Source organism: Heterocephalus glaber, unplaced genomic scaffold, assembly GCF_053883595.1.
Source record: "Heterocephalus glaber isolate CG9 unplaced genomic scaffold, H.glaber_assembly_v1.0 deba00001428, whole genome shotgun sequence".
NCBI lineage: Eukaryota > Metazoa > Chordata > Mammalia > Rodentia > Bathyergidae > Heterocephalus > Heterocephalus glaber.
In genome coordinates, this window is record NW_028258293.1 from 32,711,496 (window position 1) to 32,729,109 (window position 17,614).

A 17,614-nucleotide genomic window follows, 5' to 3' on the forward strand; every position below is an offset into this window, starting at 1 on the left:
GTGGGTGGGGGTGGACAGTGACATGCAGATGTGGACCTCATTGTCCCATGCCACTGCTACAGCCCCTTCTAATTGGAGGAGAAACCCGTGTTCTCCGACAGGAATAAAACTAGTTCTCTGAAGCCTGTGAAAGATGTCATTCTTCCTGTCTTGGGCTGTGATGCTGCTGTACCCTTGGTTTTCTCTCTTGGGCAGTCTGATGGTGGCCTGGGCTCCTAGTTTGGAAGGTGAGGACTTGCCCTGGTGGAGGTGAGGGCACTGAAGAGAGAGAGTGTGTGGGGAGACCCAAGGGGGCAGAGCTGAGATTGCGATAACACAGTACGGTGAAGCACTGGCTGGCGGAGGGCAGGGCGCACAGGCTGGGGGATGCCCAGTGGCTGCTGTGGAGGGGACTCTCCTGTCAGGTAGGCCTGGGTCCCAATAGCTGAGACTTTTCAGTCCCCAACACCTCTGGGGAGCCTGAAAACAGCTGCTGCCAACACCACACGCCCCTTCCCTCCTCTGAGAAGCAGAGTGGGGAGGAGACCTTTGGTGGGCTGAACGTAGGCACAGGCTGGGGGTAGTGGGAAGTTCCTATGGCTCTAGAGTTGTCACCTTTTTCCCCAGGGCACCTCCGTGCTTAAGAGCTGGAGAGGGTCACAGGAGTGGCTCTGTGTGCAGGGCCCAGGGCCAGCCCTCATCACAGGGTCACATTTCTACCAAGCCTGCCTATTCCCTTTGGGAGAACAAAAGCTGCGAAGGTGTCAAGGGCTGCCAATGGAGAGACTCTGGAGCCATCGGCCCTTAAAGACCTGCTTGCCCAGCACAGCAGGTCAGAGGCTGACATGCCCTTCTAGGCATTCCTCCTAGGGAAGCAGAATTGGCAAATGCCAGATTCTTTTTTGCTCCTAGCCAGGGAAGGTGCCCAGTTACTTCCTATGAAAGTGGAGCAGACTGGCACATCAGCCTTCCTGGGATCATTTGACAAATGTTTCTGGAACGATTTTCTTGTTTTGGGAGAAGGTATGCTCAGGCTTGCCCATGGCAGCTGTGGGTCCTGAGGCCTCTGGGAGGGCCCCTGGATGGGATCTGAGGATGGATTCTACTCTCAGCCCCTGCAGGCAGACAGACTCGGGAGCCCTTTCTAGGTTGCATTTCTAAAGGACTTTATTGTCATCCTGCTTCAATACCACAGTAAAAAGGGACCTGCAAGCTCCAGGCCTGTACCATGTGTCACCACAGCAAAAACGACCCACTTGAACATGTTTCCCACCCCACCCCCAACCTACTCACAAGATAAATATGTGTTACAAATTTTTTAAAAAGAAAACAGAATAAATTAATAACTTAAGTGATTAGGCACTAACAGTGATTTGAAAAAATTAAATGTCAATTTAAATGGCAACAAGACAAGAACTTGAGATAGGGCTGCTTCTAGCCCATTTTCTCTTTCAAACACACAGGGACGCTCTGTGCAAAATGATTCTAAATTTCAAGACACAAGTAGCCAACAGATTATTACACAAGAGCACACATCACCAGGTACCATGTGACAGCATGAATCCCCAGCAGGTCCCCCAAAGAACTTGGTGAGTCCCAGAAAGATGGCCCCATGGGGCCAGCCTCACTTCCCCATTTACAGGTGAAGGCCTAGACAGGAAGGAAGAGCTAATGTCCCCTGAGCCTGCATTCCACCAGAGCTCTGCCAAAGGGGTTGGGGGCAGGCCACACTCGGGGCTGAGACTGTGCCCCCCACAGCAGGTGAAGGGGACAGAGGCAGACTGGAATTGAGGGAATAACCTTAGAATGGTTGTGCGTCTAAGAATTGGGCTTAAGGGTTTGAAATGTAGAAGTCAGCAAAATCAAGCTAGGAGACTGAGTTAACTGGTTGATGCTCTGGGTACTGCCCATCCCTGGTGATGCAATAGGGAGCTCCCCCTCACCATAGCTGAGGATCAGACATTACGGGCTTCAGCGACCATCTAATCCACCCTTTGACAGGTAAGCCGAAGTCCAGGAGAGACACCATACCTTCCTTCGCTTTCCTCACTGTTCCCATTCAACTTTTTCTGAGGTGGAGCAGGAAGTGGGTGAAAAAAGCTGCTCTGGAGACAGTCCCAGACGAGGATGGATCCTTGTGTGAGCTCCACTAGGTGAGAAGGCATCTCCATTCTGGGTCTCAGTCCTTGCCAGGACAGGTGAATTTGGACCCAGGGGCAGCTAAAGGATCTGTTATTTTGAACTGAGTTCACGTCTTTTTGGGGGGGTTGAAGGAGCAAGTACACGTTAGGGCTGGTAGTCTGGGGCTTGTGAGCCAGAGCTCCGCTTTCCCCTTTCATCTTTACCCCAATTTCCACCCTAAGAGGTGGGTAGAAGCAGGAACCAAGAGCTGGAAGGAGACTACCTGGAGACCACCTACATTAGAGCACCTTAGTCTCTGCACACCCCAGCCAGTTTCATTCACATAACACTCAGAGCATGGTAACATGTTTATGGCACTATGGAGTCAACACACAAGGGACCATTAGAAACTCAGCCATGTTGGACTCCTGACAGAAAGCCCTAAAGGGACAGTCAGGGAAGGCAGAGTGAACAGTCACCCTGTCAACCCTACAGTGTCGCCACAGCCTCCACTGCCCTCTTCAGAGGCCTTTTTTTCCCAAAGCACACGGCCTTCCAGCCCTGCGGGACTCTCACTATGCTCCTCCAAGGCCTAGCTCTGGCACCCCTTTCCCTAGAGCCACCTTGTCTGGTCATCACCTTCTGGCCCTCTGGCACCAGCCTCCCTGAGTAGTCTTTATTCCTTCTGCTCCACTGATATCTCATCTCACAGCCATCACCATTGCCTTGTATCCTAGTCCTTTTTTTCTCACTGATTTTGACCTCAAGTTCAGAGACAAGGTGTGATTAGCCTGTGGCCTTGGTGCCTAAGACCAGGGCCTGGCCTCAGTAACAGTTACTTAATGATCTTTGAGTTGCTCTGAATTAATACTAGAAGGGCTACTGCTGAGGAAATAACTTCTCTCAGGACGGGGCTCATGGGAAATGACAGGCCATTGGTCTGCAGAGGTGTGTATACTCCTGGGAGCCAGAATGTGAGTGGTAGCCTCGCCCATTAAGCACAGTGGGAAGTCCTACTTTTGAAGGAAGGTCTGTTCACCCTAGGGCAAACTGAAATGCTTTGTCTGGCCCATTGCCTCTGAAATACCTGGAAATTTGGTCAGGAACTTTCTACATAAAAATTCAGATCTCCCTCCCTAGCTCTGGTGGCACCCTATCTCCTATGCCTGCTGCTCTGGTGGCCTTTCAAGCCATCTTTACAGGTAAGTTTGAGTTTAATACGGCAGCTGCAATCCTAGGGGACAGAGGGGAAGAGGAGCTGAGAACAGACCCTGGGCTTGACACCAGGCCCACTGCGTTTCTCTCCGGAGCTGGGCAGGAGCTACCAGCCATACCCCCCCATCTCTTAGGTACGGTCCTGCTTTACCTGTCATCCTCTCAGTCCCAGAACTGGCCCTCATGTCACCTGCCATGCACCTAGCTGCTCCATCCTGCACCCCTGCCTCCCATCAGGTCATCCTGTGGCCTACCATACAGAAGCTTACTTGCTGCACCACGCTCACTGCAGTGTCCCTGCACTGCCCCATTCCCAGGGCTCCTGTCCCAGTTTCCCCTCAGCTCCTGCATCACCTCCATCCACATCACATCCCCCAGCCCTCACCATGCTGGCTTTCCCACACCATGAGTCACTGGCTCAGCCCAAGCCTCCCGAGGGATGCTCAGGAAGATGACTTTTTGTCCCAGGGTGGCATCATCAGACTGTCAGAAGGGGCCTGACTGCAGCACCCTTGTCAATCCAAGCCCTGTTCCCTATCATCAGTTTTTCCTTCATTTTGTCCTTGATTCTTTTGCCTCTCCCATTCCCAGCAATGGCCCTGCGTGGCCGTGGGCTGGACTAGGGAACCCCTGAAGGTATCAACTGTCCTTCTGCACCTGGGAATCTAATTCTTGTCCCTGAAGACCACCTTTTCATCTTTGGGTGGACTTGCCTCTCCCCTGTCAGGAAAAACAGGGATTAAAAAGTCCATGTCCACTTTGGTCTGCTGGTCTTGAGCTCCCTGGCCTGTCCTCCTTGGGACTTAGGGGAGGTAGCCCAAAGGTGGAGGGAAGATGGTGGGGGCTGTGACCACATGAGGTGTAGAGTCTGGCTCAGAGGCCCAGTGCTCTCCTCCCTCCAAGCATCTGGTAGACAGGTCTCGAGGACAGGCAGAAGCTTTTTGGCAGCAGCTCCTAACTAAGGTGGGTGGAGGCACGGCCAGTATTGTTAAGTCACATGGGCCCCGAGGGGCAGAGGAAATGCCCCCATCAGGCCCTCCCTTCCCAAGGGAAAGGTGAGGGTCCCTGATGTCAAATGCTCTGAAGGCCAAGAGTGGCAGAGTGGAAAGCGGTGGGAGAGGAGACAGGAAGAAGCCAGTTCAGAGATGCTGCTTCCCGTCTCCTCTGGGGACTTGGTGGCCCCCATGTCACAGCTTGGCACCCTTGGAAGGCTCTGAGGACTGCCGCACATCTGTCCACTCCTGCATGGTGTTCTGCAGGGCCTGGGTCTTTTCTTTATCCACCTGGACATAGTCCACCTTTTCGTCTGAAGTGACAGATGACGTGGATGGCTGAGGGGACAAAGCAGGAATTCTGTGAGTTATCTGTAAGGTAGGGAGGGGAAGATGGGGTCTTCCCAAGCTGTGCTGAGGAGATGTGAAGGGAGTTGGCCTCTGCTGCACTTAGATGAGCCCCTGTTGCCTTTCTGAGTATGGGCTTTAAAGTTGTTAGTTCAAAAGGATCTCCCTCCTGCTGGAGCACCAGCCCAGCCAGCCCTTGCCTCTAGCAATCTGTGCGAGGACCAGGCCTCCACAGACCTCCCTCTGGCCACTCTGCCAGGGGAAGGAGTGTTGGGTGCCTTAGGGCTGTAGTTGTGTCTTCTCCCTGAGCCCTCACAGCACCCGGAGGAAGAAATGTGCTGAGGCAGGACTCCAGCCTGAAGTCTAGACAGGCTGGCTAAGAGTACTTTCTGGGAGGCAATCCCAGTCCTGGAAGTCCTTCTTCAGGACCACTGTATCACCAGCAGGGCTCTGGGCCCCTCCAGACAGGAAGTTCTCCTCAAAGAAAAGCTCTGCACAGGAGGCAGGATCTCTGTCTCGGGCCTGACACTGATTCACTTTGACCTTGGCAGAGTAGGTCTCAGTGGGTGTTCTCAGCCCGTCTCCGTGGCCAGGGGATGGCCTGGCTCATGAAGTCCTATGGACTGAGGGCCCATGCTCCGGGAGAGAAGGCACAGTTGAGTCATACAGGCTGTCTCTGGAGGGAGGCTGAGGGATGCTGCCCAGTGTGGAAGGTACCATGACCACCCCCCTTCACCCCAGGCACCTTTCGGTGGGGGCTGGGGGAGCCCGGCTGGAAGTCCAGAGCCAGGTAATCAACGCTGCCAGTGCTCTTCTTAGGGGCTGGACTGTTGGTGCCACTGGGAACGGGAGATGCAGACACTGGGTTTTGCTATCACAAGGAGGAAAAGACTTAGTTTAGGAAACAGACAAACCCACCACCCAGACAAATGCATCTCTGGGAGTAAGAGCTGCGTGCTTGCTCACTCACTGTGTCCGGCTCTGTGCCAAAGACTTTTCACACTTAAGTCCCCACAACAATCCTGTGAGGCTGGTACTACTACACTTCGGATTATTTAAAACAAAGCTAAACTTCGGCTGGGGGGAGGATGGGAAGCAGGGCTGCTTTCCGACTCCCAAACCTGTACCAAGCTTTAGGCCTCAGGCCAAATCTCATTTACAGTTGCTCTCTTGAGAGTTCCCACCATCACGCACCAGCCCCTAAGAAAGGAGCCTGTGGAGTTTCCTTCTGTCACACCTTGTGGGCTCCTCTGAAACACCCACCCCTGGCGTACAACAGCACACACCCTCCCCCTGCTCCTTAGAGGCCAGAACAGTTGCTGCTGAAAGCCTCATTCCTTTAGCACCTCTTCAGACAACAGGCTCAAGGGTCCTGTCTCTAGGTGGGCTCCTGCTCTGGGAGAGCACCTCCCTGTCTAGAGTGTTCCCCAAGTTTGATTCAAATCAACAAGCTGATGGTCCTGGGTTCCAATTTTTAGCTGTTTTAATGGTTGGTTGGTTGATTGGTTCTTTTCAATGTTTGCAGCCATGACAAGGTGCTGGGAAGCTGTGACCTTTGCAGTGAAATCTCAGGCAGGAACCTTATGCTCTGCCTGTGTTCACACCTCTCTAACAGTCGCCACCACAGGAGTTATGTACATGTGCGCCTCCCTCCAGCACTGCCTTTCCTAGGGTAGCCATCATGCCATCTCCACCCTGTAAGACACAGACCACCTCGGGGGCAAGGACTATGTCCTCCCTGCAGTGGACAACACACTCTCGCTGCTTGCCGCACAGGTGCCCATGAAGGTCTGCAGCAAGGGAGCCCAGAGGACTAGGAATCAGTCCAGCGTACCCCGAGGACTCACCATAGGGACGTAATTCTCCTCACTGTCTCCCGAGTCTGTGCTTGTGATGCTCTGAGTGGAGATGGGACGGCAGTACTGGGAGGAGCTGGAGGTGAAGGTGTGGCTGTTGTGAGAAGAAGACAGAGTGAACCCTGGGGATCCCTGACCCCCACACACCCAGACCTGGGGCACCAGGGCTTCACCCTCTATTATCAGATGGAGATCTGATAAAGGGCAGGTATAATTATTCCCCCTTTTCAGGTGAGGAAGCCAAGCCCCGTGAGATCAATGGCCACGACTGGCTGATTACCACCTTAGCTTCAGAATCCCATCTCCTGACCCCCAGACAGGGAAAATTCCATTCATTTCTAACCCCACCCAGCTCCAAGCTCTTGCTTTCAGAAACTCACTTGACCCTGGACCAGGACTTGGTGACAGGTGACTTGAAGGGGAGCTCATCAATGACGGCATTGTTTCTCAGGTCGAGTGGTGTTGGCTTGGCTGGAGCGGGCACAGAGTCCAGCAATCAGCCAGTGGTAATGCCACATAGTGATATACATACACACAGCACGCAAGCATAGTTACAGCAGCCTTGATAGTCACTCCAATTCTAGCAGGGAAACTCAGCAGGGTAGCTGCAGGGGACTGGTGTTAGGACTTAAGATTATCAAAACCCACAGATGCTGAAGTCTTTTATATAAAATGGCATAGTATTGGCTTGTAACCTACTCATATCCTTAGGTACACTTTAAGTCACTAGGTTACTTATGATACCTGATACAATATAAGTAGCTATTATACTGTACTAAGGAAAAATGACAAGAAAAATCTGTATATGGCCAGTACAGATGTAATATTTTCTATTTTCAAATATTTTGATCTGTATTGGTTGAATTTACATACGTGGAACCTGCAGATTCTGAGGGCTAACTATATAAACTTGATCCCTGAAGTTGTATCTTCAGATTCTAAATTACATACCCTTTCTACTGTATCTATGGTAACTGCACTTTCAGAATCCAAAACAGGGCATATGTTCTGACAACAGATTTTATCCTCCCAGTTTTATGCAAAAGCAAGAGACTGTATTTGGAATGGAGATGGCCACTATAAACAACTCCTTGCTGTTTTTGGAAAGCTGTGCAAACCATAGTGAAGGAAGGGAAATGCTGTGAGGCTCTGTAGACTTCAATTCTGTAAGTTCAGGTTTGAACTACTAGGCTACACTGTTATGCTACTCTTCCATTCAAATCCTTCCCCATGAGCTGAGGCCAGTGGAGAGCAGTAGTGCAGACCTGGAACTTGGGACTCTAGTGCCTCTTCTGGGTCTTCATGCAGGGTCACAGATCTAATGACCATCACCTGTGTAGGCCAGACCTGCCACTATCCTAGGTGCTATTCTGAACAAACCCAGGAGATGGGAATTACCATCCCCATTTCCCAGGTAAGAAAACTAAGGCTCAAAGCATTCACATGATTTTCATAAAAGTTACATTCCCCCAAGTCCAGTTTCTACCTCATCCCTAAGGAAAAGCAAACAGTCACTGGATGTTGCCCTGTAATGGGATGGGAAAAGAGTAGACTTACCTTTCCGGTCAGGCTTGAGGTTGCGGTTGACTGGGGGTGGCTGGATCTCACTTGCTCGGCTGGGGCCTCTGTGCACAGGAAGGGCTGTCGATGAGTAGCCAAGTGGGTCGAAGGGATGTGGCCCTGGGCTCATGGGGATGTAGACACTCTGAGAATTATCACCTGCCCGTTCCATGGCCAGCAGGGTGGAAGAACCTGGGTTCATGGACACGTAGGTATCTTCAGAACTGGTACTGTCCGATCGACCCACAACAGTTTTCCCTGGCTAGAGAGAGGGAAGGAAACAGCTGTCACTAGCAAGAAGAAACACAAAGGTGAGACTCTGTATGGGGTGATGCTATCTATCTCAGAGGGTCCACTACACTGTGAAGATATAAGGGAGACCATGGAAAGACCAAGGAAGAAGGCAGGGTAGAAGACAGAAATAAATCAAGTCTGTGGATCCCTTCTGACTTATGACCTCTTGGGATCCACTTATAATTTGTGATCTATCTAAACCATAAAATATCCTCGGTGGCAGGGTTCTCTTAGGTTTCCAGGTGCCTGGCTGAGGCAAAGGGTAGCATAAGACATGGGCTGCATAAGTTTGGTTCAGGACTTATCATTGGTAGGTCAGCATCTAGACCCTGATGAGCCTGGGGAGTGTGTGAAGAGTCTTGGTGCTGGAAGCTGAGATCTGGGAGCAGCTGTGCATCCGCCATCCATCCTGGAGCAGGTCTGAGGTATACCTTAGACATCTAGGTGTGCAGTAGGCAGCAGGCAGAGTGGCCACAGAGTTGTGCAGTAAGCCATTCTCCAGCTCTTGCCCTGTCTGCCAAGTCATACAAGTAAACTACGTCTGTCTCAGTTAATTTTCATTGTCTTTCCAGCAGGCTTGGAACTAGGTCCTGGCCTGTTTGCCTCCATCTTGGACTACTGCAGTCAGCCCCTCCCAGTGGGCAGCTGGGATCCTGTACTCAAGTTGTAGCTCTGCCTCCTGGCCTGACTCTAAGCACTGCCCTGCTCGGAGTCTCTGCAGTTGTGTCCTCCTCCCTGTGACACCTGGTGGGTAGGGTTGCTGCACAGAAGATCCAATACCCGAGCCTAGGTCTGCTGCATTCTAGACCCCTTCTGCTTCTCACATGGCTGGTCAGCTTTGTCTTCCAGTCCATCTAAGGACACACACTTCCTCCAGACCTAGGTACCTATATTTTATCTGTCCAAAAACTCAACCTAGGATTCTGAACGAAGACAAGAACTCAGGAAGGGGCCTAAGAGGGCAATGGCCCCACTCCTTTGGGGCTGTGCAAAAGTTCCCTGAGGTCTGACCTTTTCCCTACCCCAAGTGGCCCAAGAAGCCCTGGTCAAACCCCACTCACCAGGAAAGAAGTGATTCCCTCACTCGTGGACTCAGCAGACCGGCCTGCACTCTCCCCACTGCGGGGAGGGTACTCGTAGGTCTCACAGGAAGAAGCTGTGATAAAGGAAGAAAGTTCATGTGTAGCCCTGTTCATCCATGCTGACTCTTGCCCATCCCCTCCAGCATGGCTCAGAGTCTCCTGATATTCCAGAAAATACTCTTCTCAACCCAAATGACGTGCTGTTACTTAACATAGCCCTCCACAGCTCAAGATTCCTCCTGGGCTTCTGGAGCTGCAGCACTGGCATGTGCAGAGAAACAACCCATCCGTCCACTTCTGCCCCAAGCCTGCACCTCTCTCCAGAGCCCTCCAGCACTGACCACCTGTCCCATTCACCCTAGCTCCCACCTCTGTGAATATTATAGTAACAGAGCTTGAACTAAGTTACACATGTTGGTTTTCTTTTCCCAGCCAGATGTGAGCTCTGTAGGATAAGGCATATGTTTTAAATGTCTTATCCTAGTTCCAAAGCACACGGTGTTTGCTCCAAGCAAAGGGTTCTAAACCAAGAGACAGGACTCCAGGATCAGAGTTTCATCTCTGCCCCTAGTAACTCTGAACTACGATGGGCTTCACACAATGGAGATGGTGAGGTTCAGTCCCGCCATGCTCTGCATGGCTTAAACAACAGGAAGGATAAAGAAAAAGCTCTGCAAAGCCAGGCATGGTGGTGCATGGCTATAATCTCAGCTCAGGAGGCTGTGCAAGATGATGGCAAGTTTGAGCCCAGCGTGGGCAATTTTGCAAGACTATCAAAATAAAAGGGCATGTGATGGAGCTCAATGCAAAGGCTCTGGGTTCAATCCCCAACAGTACCACCACCACCACCACCACCAAAAAAAGAGACAAGAATGTGCAATTTTATACATACATATATATATATATATATATATATATATATATATATATATATATATATGAAAGCAAGATGCAAACAGAAGAATATTGTTCTGTTTTCCTCAGACAGTTATATATGCAGAGTTGGAATACACGCAGTAAACAAATGGCAATAGAATTGAGGTACTTCAAATAGAAGTTCAGACTTCAGCCAAAGAGTCTAGTGTGGCTTACAAAATATTCTGAAAATCTTATTTTGGTTTTATCAGTCTGTTAATCCACACAAGTTTGGCTCAAAGTTTGGTTTGATTTTAAATGAATAAAACATTATGATTTGAACTTCCAAAATCATAATATGTAGTACTGTGGTTGACCAAGAATATCCTGTGTTTCTTAGTAGAATATTCACTTCTCCAAGGCAGCGTCTGCCCCACTCTTGCCATTGTGGGTGTCATAAAAACAGCCAGAGAGCTTGAGGGGGGAAAGGGATAAAACAACAACAAAAAACAACCAGCTAGAGGACCAACTGGTCAGGGGGACTGGATAAGATACCTAACCTACCCGGGTGGTCTTTAAACCTCCCTTGGCTATGGATGACCACAGGCTAGCAAGCCACTGAGAACCCCTCGCCCACCTTCCTCTCCCTCTGGGCCTCAGCTACAGCTTACACTGACCTCGGTGGAGTCGGCTGTTGTCCATTGCTGGGAGCGTGTTGCGCCTGGGGATGGTGGCAGCGACAGATCTATTTTCACTGATTGGGGGTCTCTGCTGAGGGCTGCCCCATCGAGGTGTTTCTACCTGACTTGGCTTGGGGGGCCGAGGAGGGGGAGCTATAGCTGAATCCCCAGGAGTAGCCACTGTCATGGCATTGTGGTTCCTGTCCAGCGTGAATGTCCTAGGGATCTGGTAGGCTGAGAGTGGAGTGGTTGGAACATCCATATTGTCCACCAGGAGGTCCCCAAACTCCCGGCACAGTGTGTTGCTGGGTGTCTTGAAGGTGTACACATCTTCATTATCCGTCTCAGACCCTGTGAGGCTGCCCTTGGTGCGGCCATGGGAGGCCAGGCTCCGGGGGAGGTCATAGGTACTGTCTCTGAATTCTGTATTGTGCCGGCTTGGCTTGGGAAGGCTGTAGAAGCCATGCACTTGACCACTGACCCCGTTGACACAGTGTCCATTGCCCTGGGCAAGTTTCTGCATGGCTGTGTCACTCTTCTGCCTTGTGCCCTGAGAAAAGCTGGCACTCCTGGAAGAGAAAGAAGAGTGGGGGTGGCAGTCAGATGAGGCCAAAACTGTCCGCAGGAGGCAAGATGGACATTCAGAGCCCCATGTAGCTCACTGCTATGGAAAAAAAACAGCCTAAAGAGGCAGGCAGACCAAAGGCTGACCTAAGATCTGCCAGGTTCTTGCTGTGTGACCTTGGACAAATCACTTTGTTTATGGAGCTCTAGTTTAGACATCTGCAAAATGGTGATTAAAAACACATTTTGAAAGTCATTTAGAATAGACTAGTATATATAGTATACAAATGTTAAGTCTTTATCCCTGCCCAGTCTCTAAATGGATGTCATTAGAAGGGATCAGTCTTACACTCATTTCCTAAACAGATATCAACAAGCCAGTTACACTTTCCTGTTCATTGTTTTAAGCATTAAGATATACACATTTGAATATGAAGGGTATAAGATAGTGGAAAGAACACTGAAGCTGTTGTCAGAAAACAGCAGGCAAGTCATTTTATGTATGAGTCTTAGTTTTCCCTCTGTAAAATATACCAACTCATGGGTATTTATGCTACCTGTAAGTTGTAAAGAACTGACTTAAATGTAAGCTGTAGATTTATCTTCTACCTTGTATTATGGTTTGCTGAGAGGCACTTAGCTCTTTCCAGAAATCTAAAAATACATAGGAAAAATGGTTCTCTGCTTGGGAACTACATTCAGGATAGTAGAGACCCCCCAACCTGTGATAAACAATACAAGCAGTAAAGACAGGAAAGTAAAAGATAATAATTTGTGTTAGGTTCCAATTCCAATACTGTTGCCAATATGCTTCATGAGTGACACCAAGTCCCTCCTCCCAGGTGTGGCCTAGTGGGTTTCACTAACTTCTAGGGGTTCATCTGGCTCTGAGGTTGCTATATAAGCCTGTGGTTTTACAAGAATGGTTTTCAAACCAGATTCCATGTTCTGTATAAATACTTTGGGAAATCAGAGTGTGAAGTTCCAAGCAGTAGGGATCCAGATCTGCTTCCCTATCTTTTATACTCTGATTCTTTGGAGGATTTCATTTGGAAAAAAATGTGAATCAATCCTTTACAGCAGTGATTCTCAGCCTTTTGGAGGCCAGAAGTATCTTTAAAAATCTGACAATGAACTTATGGAGCTTCTCACCAGAAGAAGGCAGGTCTCTTACACATGCAAATCTCTGCTTTTCTGTGTGTGTGTGTGTGGGGGGGGTGTTGGGCTAGGTGTGTGTGACACAACTTGGAGGAGAATCTCTGGAACAGCAGGCTGCCTCACAGAAGTGCTCTCAGCTCAGGGGAGCTTGTCATTTAGAGATGTGGCCACCAGGTGGTGGTAGAAAACAGGGGCCAGAAGTTTAGAAAGCAAGGAATCAGGTGTGTAGATGAGGCTCTAAGGTAAACCTGGGTCCTGGATGGCTGGCAGTTTCATTTTAGTCCCTAAATCTTTACCAGATCTACCCTCTGCTTTCTTTCTCCTTTTTTTTTTTTTTTTTTAATTATTTCTGGTTTTTTTTTTTTTTTTTGAGACAGGCTTTTGCTATGTAGTTCAGGGTGGCCTTGAACTAACTATGTAGCCCAGCTGACCTTGAACTTGTGGTGATCTTCCTGCTTTCAGCCTCTTGGGTGTTGGGGGATTACAAGCAGGCTTACAACACTCAGCTTTACCTTCTCCATTTTTAGTCCATTCCATACACATAAGCCAAGCTGATGTCATGCACCTAGATAACTGAACAAGATGGGGCAGGGGATGAAGTTGACCTAAAGTGTTCACATAACTCAGATTTGTTTTTGGTGTTTTTCATTTTACCTTTGGAACTTCCCATCTCTGTTGGATCCTCTCATCTGGATTTGTTCATTTAAGAAACACTGACAGATGTCCTTCTTTGCATCTAGTTGAGGTATAATGGATACCACCTGCCCTGCAGGGGGTGGTAGGTGGGGTGGGTATGTGTTGCAGTAGTCGTGACAACCTGCAAATCTTTCCATGAGGTGGGGGGAGTATGTGGCTGCTGACAGACTTATACTGACTGTCACTGGTGGTGGTGGTGTGGTGGCAGAATGTGTCAGGGAAGGCTTCATGAAGACGCTACATCTGAGTGAGTCTAGGAAGAAGGGCAGTAAGAGAAGGAATAGGTGTTCTCACTGGAGGCACAGAGATGTGTACAGTAATAACCTGGCAGTTCAAGGATCTGCAAACTTCTCAGGCTGGAGGCAGTGTATTAAAAGGCAAGGCTGGGACTGGGGATTTAGGTCAGTGGTTCTGGTGCCTGCCTTGAAAGCACAAGATCCCGAGTTCAATCCCTGGCATCAAAAAAACAAAAGGCAAGTCTGAGAAAAGGCAACTGCTGCATGATCTCACATATATATGAAATCTGAAAAAGTCGATCTCACAGAGACAGAGACAATGGTGGTTACCAGAAGCTGGGATGCATGCATAGGTGAGGTTGTGAGGGAGATGTTAAAGGGTACATATAGAGATGGGGAATAAATTTCAAGACATCTATTGTATAGTACAGTGACTATGGTTAATGACATACTGCATTCTTGAAAAAGAGTGGAGGTTATGCACTCTTACCACAAAAAAGATAACTGAGGTCATGTGATTTTAAATTTGCTAGATTTAACCAATTATGTATGCATATTTCAAAACAATGAACAACCAAATCATGCAATGGTATCTGTGAATTAAAAAATTAAATTAGCTGGGGGTTTGGCTTGGTGGTAGAGTGCCTGCCTAGCAAGTATGATTTCTGGGGTTCAATCCCCAGCATATGCTTTGATATGACAGGACAAGGGTCCAGGCCAAGGATGCAGGAACAGGAAACCTCTGAAAAATTTAAAGGTGGGAATAGGGGTAGGGAGAGTATCACTGGTGTCCTGCAGTAACCTTGAACATATTCGAGAATGGACTCATCATCATCTACCTAAAATCTACTGCTCCTGACTGTTCTGTCTAGGGAAGCCAGAAACCAGGAAATTACCCACATCCCCAAGTTTTCACTCACTAGCCATCAGGTCTTACGGAGCCCACCTCAGTTCAATTCCTTCTGATTTTTCTGCTGGATTAGAGGGATAATTTTCTTCCCATTTTCCTAGGACCTCTCTGATTCTCTATATCCTACTGGTATTTACTTCCCCAACTTCTCCACTGAAACATCTTCAATATACTATCCCAGTGTCTTAGGACTATGTCCCAATTTTGTAGGTTTATCCCAACTCCTCTCCCCAGTTTTTTCTCTCTAGGTCTCCTTCCTACTGTAGGAAGTACTCAAACCAAACTTTGCTGTGTTCCCAGTGGGTCCCACTGAATTGAGCCTCTGGCTTTGTTGTTTGCTCTGTGTGAAAGCTAATTCTCACTTCAATCTAGCAGACTCCTCATCCTTCAAACTCAGCTCAAATGGGACATCTCTTAAAGCTGCTTTTACCTCCAAGCCTAATTGGGCATTTGCTTAACTCTGTTCTTGGAGCAGGTAGCAACTGTTATCTATATTATGTACCACTGTTACTTGTCTCCTCCAACAGACTGTAACATCTTTGAGAAAAGAAACTGTTGTATTCATTTTTTCCCTCCTCAGCACCCAATCAGTGTGTCACACAGTAAATGCGAACAAGTCAGCAAATGTATACATAAACAAATGAATAAATAAAGTGTGGTGCTGCCATCCTTTCCCTGAGCTTGGCTTTAATCCTTTGGACCAGCAGACTGTAGTGGGTTCTTCAGAACCCACTAGCTTATGTCCCAGCTTTCCTCTGTCCCAGCATGCTCTTCTCTAGGTCACAGAACTACTGATTCATTTCCAAATATGTCCCAAACAGTCTAAGCTCCAGCCTTGCGCTCACAATACTCACTTCTCTCTAATGCATCAAAATCCAAAGTCCAAAAGAAGTCTTTTATGTCACAAAGGCATGATGTCTCTGAGTCTCCTTTCACTTTAGTCCCTTCTCCTCTGTGTTCCTACAGCACTCTGCTCTGTCCCAACATTCAGCTCACTCAACCTTGTTTTTATTATGTTTGCCAGTATCTTTCCACTTCTGCCACACCATGTGCTCCGGAAGTTAGAGGGCCATATCCTGTACCCTAGCACAGGGCCTGGCATATAATACTGATGTCGGTGAACAGGGCCTGATCATTACTTTAGCAATCAGGTAAGAGTTGTTCAGCAAGGCAAATAAATGTGCCCAAAGAAGGACACACTCAGATGGCAGAAGAAGTCATTCTAGTCCTTGGGTCTGTGGACTCCCCTACTCAAACTATGCTAGAGTGAATATTGGGCAAAAATCAAAAGGCAAGAGCTGGGGATGTAGCTCAGTGCTAGTGCACTTGCCTAACATGTTTGAGGCCCTGGGTTCTATGCCCAGCATCATGGACAAAAAGTAAAAGGGGGAAATTCTCATACTCAGAAGCCCTGTGGCCTTTTCCACTTTCACATAAACCTTAACTGAGGCCTGTTACCTTGATATCCCAGGGTGCTTCTGTGGGATGGGTCCCTGGAAGCAGTGGATTTGGGAGAGGCTTTGCTTTAGGGCTGTCAGCTGACAGATGCATCACAACATCACCTAGACACTGTGCCAGGCATATAATTCGTGATGTCTGATTAAATCTTCCAACCATTCTGAGAGAGACTTATCACTTATCAATGAGGAAAACACTAAATGTCAAAATTGATGCAGGAAGGTACTCCAGTGTGGAGGGGCAGAAAGAAGTTTGGAGAAATTATTTAAGACAGCAGCTCAAGATACCTTTCCTGCCGTTCCTGGCTGCTCCAGAGGCTATTAGTGAGAGTGGCTCTTACATATGCTTTGGTCTTAATATCATCCTCCAAACTCTCTCTCTTGGCTTTCAGAAATGGTTTCCTAGTTTTTGGAGACAGGATCTTGGTAAGTCACTAAACTGTCCAGGCTGGGTTGAACTTGGGATCCTCTTGCCTCAGCTTCCCAGAGTGTTGTGATTACAGGGATGTAATCCCTGGTCATTTTCACATCACACCATGATTTTGCTCTTTTCTACTCTACAAGACTGTAAGCACCTTAATGATGAAGACCCAGTTTGATTTTTTTTTTTTTTTTTTGGTACCGGGGATTGAACTCGGGTCCTTGCGCTTGCACAGCAGATGGCAAAACCACTGAGCTAAATCCCCAGCCCCCCAGTTTGATTTTTAATGAGTATGTTTTCCCAAATAAGGGAAACCTAACACAGATGTGCTTATAAGTAGAATAACCATTATTTAGAGTTCTGCGACTCTCTCTGGCAATCTTAAAAGGTCATTTGGACCATCCTCCAGCCCTTCTCCCATCCCAAATGAGCCCTTCTTGTGAGGGAAAAAAACTGTCATGATCTTTAAGAAATGAGATATTAACGTGCACAAGGCTCTGCATTTGAACTCCAACAAAAAGGAGATGACATTTGTATCCAAGTCTTTCTGCCTCCCAATTTTAAATCCACCTTTTCGCTATGATCATAGGGCAATGATGAATTTGTGAGTCTAAATGAAACTAAAAGTTATGTATTCTGCCTTTGGTCAATTAAAGCCAGTGGGTGAAATGAGTCAGGGAAGCCTTGGGAAAGATTAATTGTGGGTAAGTTCTACACTCATATGTCTGATTTTACCTTTTACTCATCATCTTTGTATAGAATACTGCTGCAGGGTCAATGACACTGGAATTTCATCACTTGAAATTTTATTCCCTTCAACCTTCATCAGAATTATGGCTTTTCAAGGTAGCTGATTCATCTCAATATATCACCTGTAACAGGTTTAACAGCCTCCTTGAAATAAGACGACACAGACAGTGACTAAAATCTGAAACGGGGCCCCAAAGGCTGGAGGGTAAAAATTCAGTGAAATTAATTTGTCTTCAAAGACAAAAAAATAAAAAAAAATAAAAAAAATCTGTCTTCACAATTCCAGTTCAAAGCTACTTCCTTTGGCAAAAGATACTTTTCTGAATAGCCACTTACTGTAGCACAGTAAAAGGCCTGAATTTTGAAAACTGAAGTTATTTTAACAGGAATACATATTATCTACTACCTGGAGGAAGAACAATGGCTTTTATCTCAAAAGG

The 17,614-nt window shown here is 48.0% G+C and overlaps 1 protein-coding gene and 1 long non-coding RNA gene across 3 annotated transcripts in view; one reads left to right on the plus strand and one right to left on the minus strand.

The window, feature by feature from the left end:
• Positions 1-5: 5 nt before the first annotated feature.
• On the plus strand, positions 6-1,330 carry LOC110346699 (uncharacterized). 2 transcript variants are annotated; one of them, XR_002390906.2, is made up of 4 exons: positions 6-227; positions 607-811; positions 892-1,002; positions 1,092-1,330. It is a non-coding gene; the product is annotated as an uncharacterized LOC110346699 (long non-coding RNA). The 2 variants fall into 2 exon arrangements; XR_002390905.2 differs by having other exon boundaries at positions 6-811.
• Positions 1,121-17,614, minus strand: part of Gab2 (GRB2 associated binding protein 2) — a 194,847-nt gene continuing 178,353 nt past the window's right edge. Inside the window, exons 4-10 of the mRNA XM_004869685.4 lie at positions 10,980-11,551; positions 9,427-9,521; positions 8,069-8,333; positions 6,892-6,982; positions 6,503-6,605; positions 5,401-5,526; positions 1,121-4,646 (exon numbers count right to left, since the gene is read on the minus strand). Of these exons, the coding sequence (XP_004869742.1) occupies positions 4,503-4,646; positions 5,401-5,526; positions 6,503-6,605; positions 6,892-6,982; positions 8,069-8,333; positions 9,427-9,521; positions 10,980-11,551 (1,396 nt within the window). The 3' untranslated portion in view covers positions 1,121-4,502. The remainder of the gene's footprint in view (positions 4,647-5,400; positions 5,527-6,502; positions 6,606-6,891; positions 6,983-8,068; positions 8,334-9,426; positions 9,522-10,979; positions 11,552-17,614) is intronic.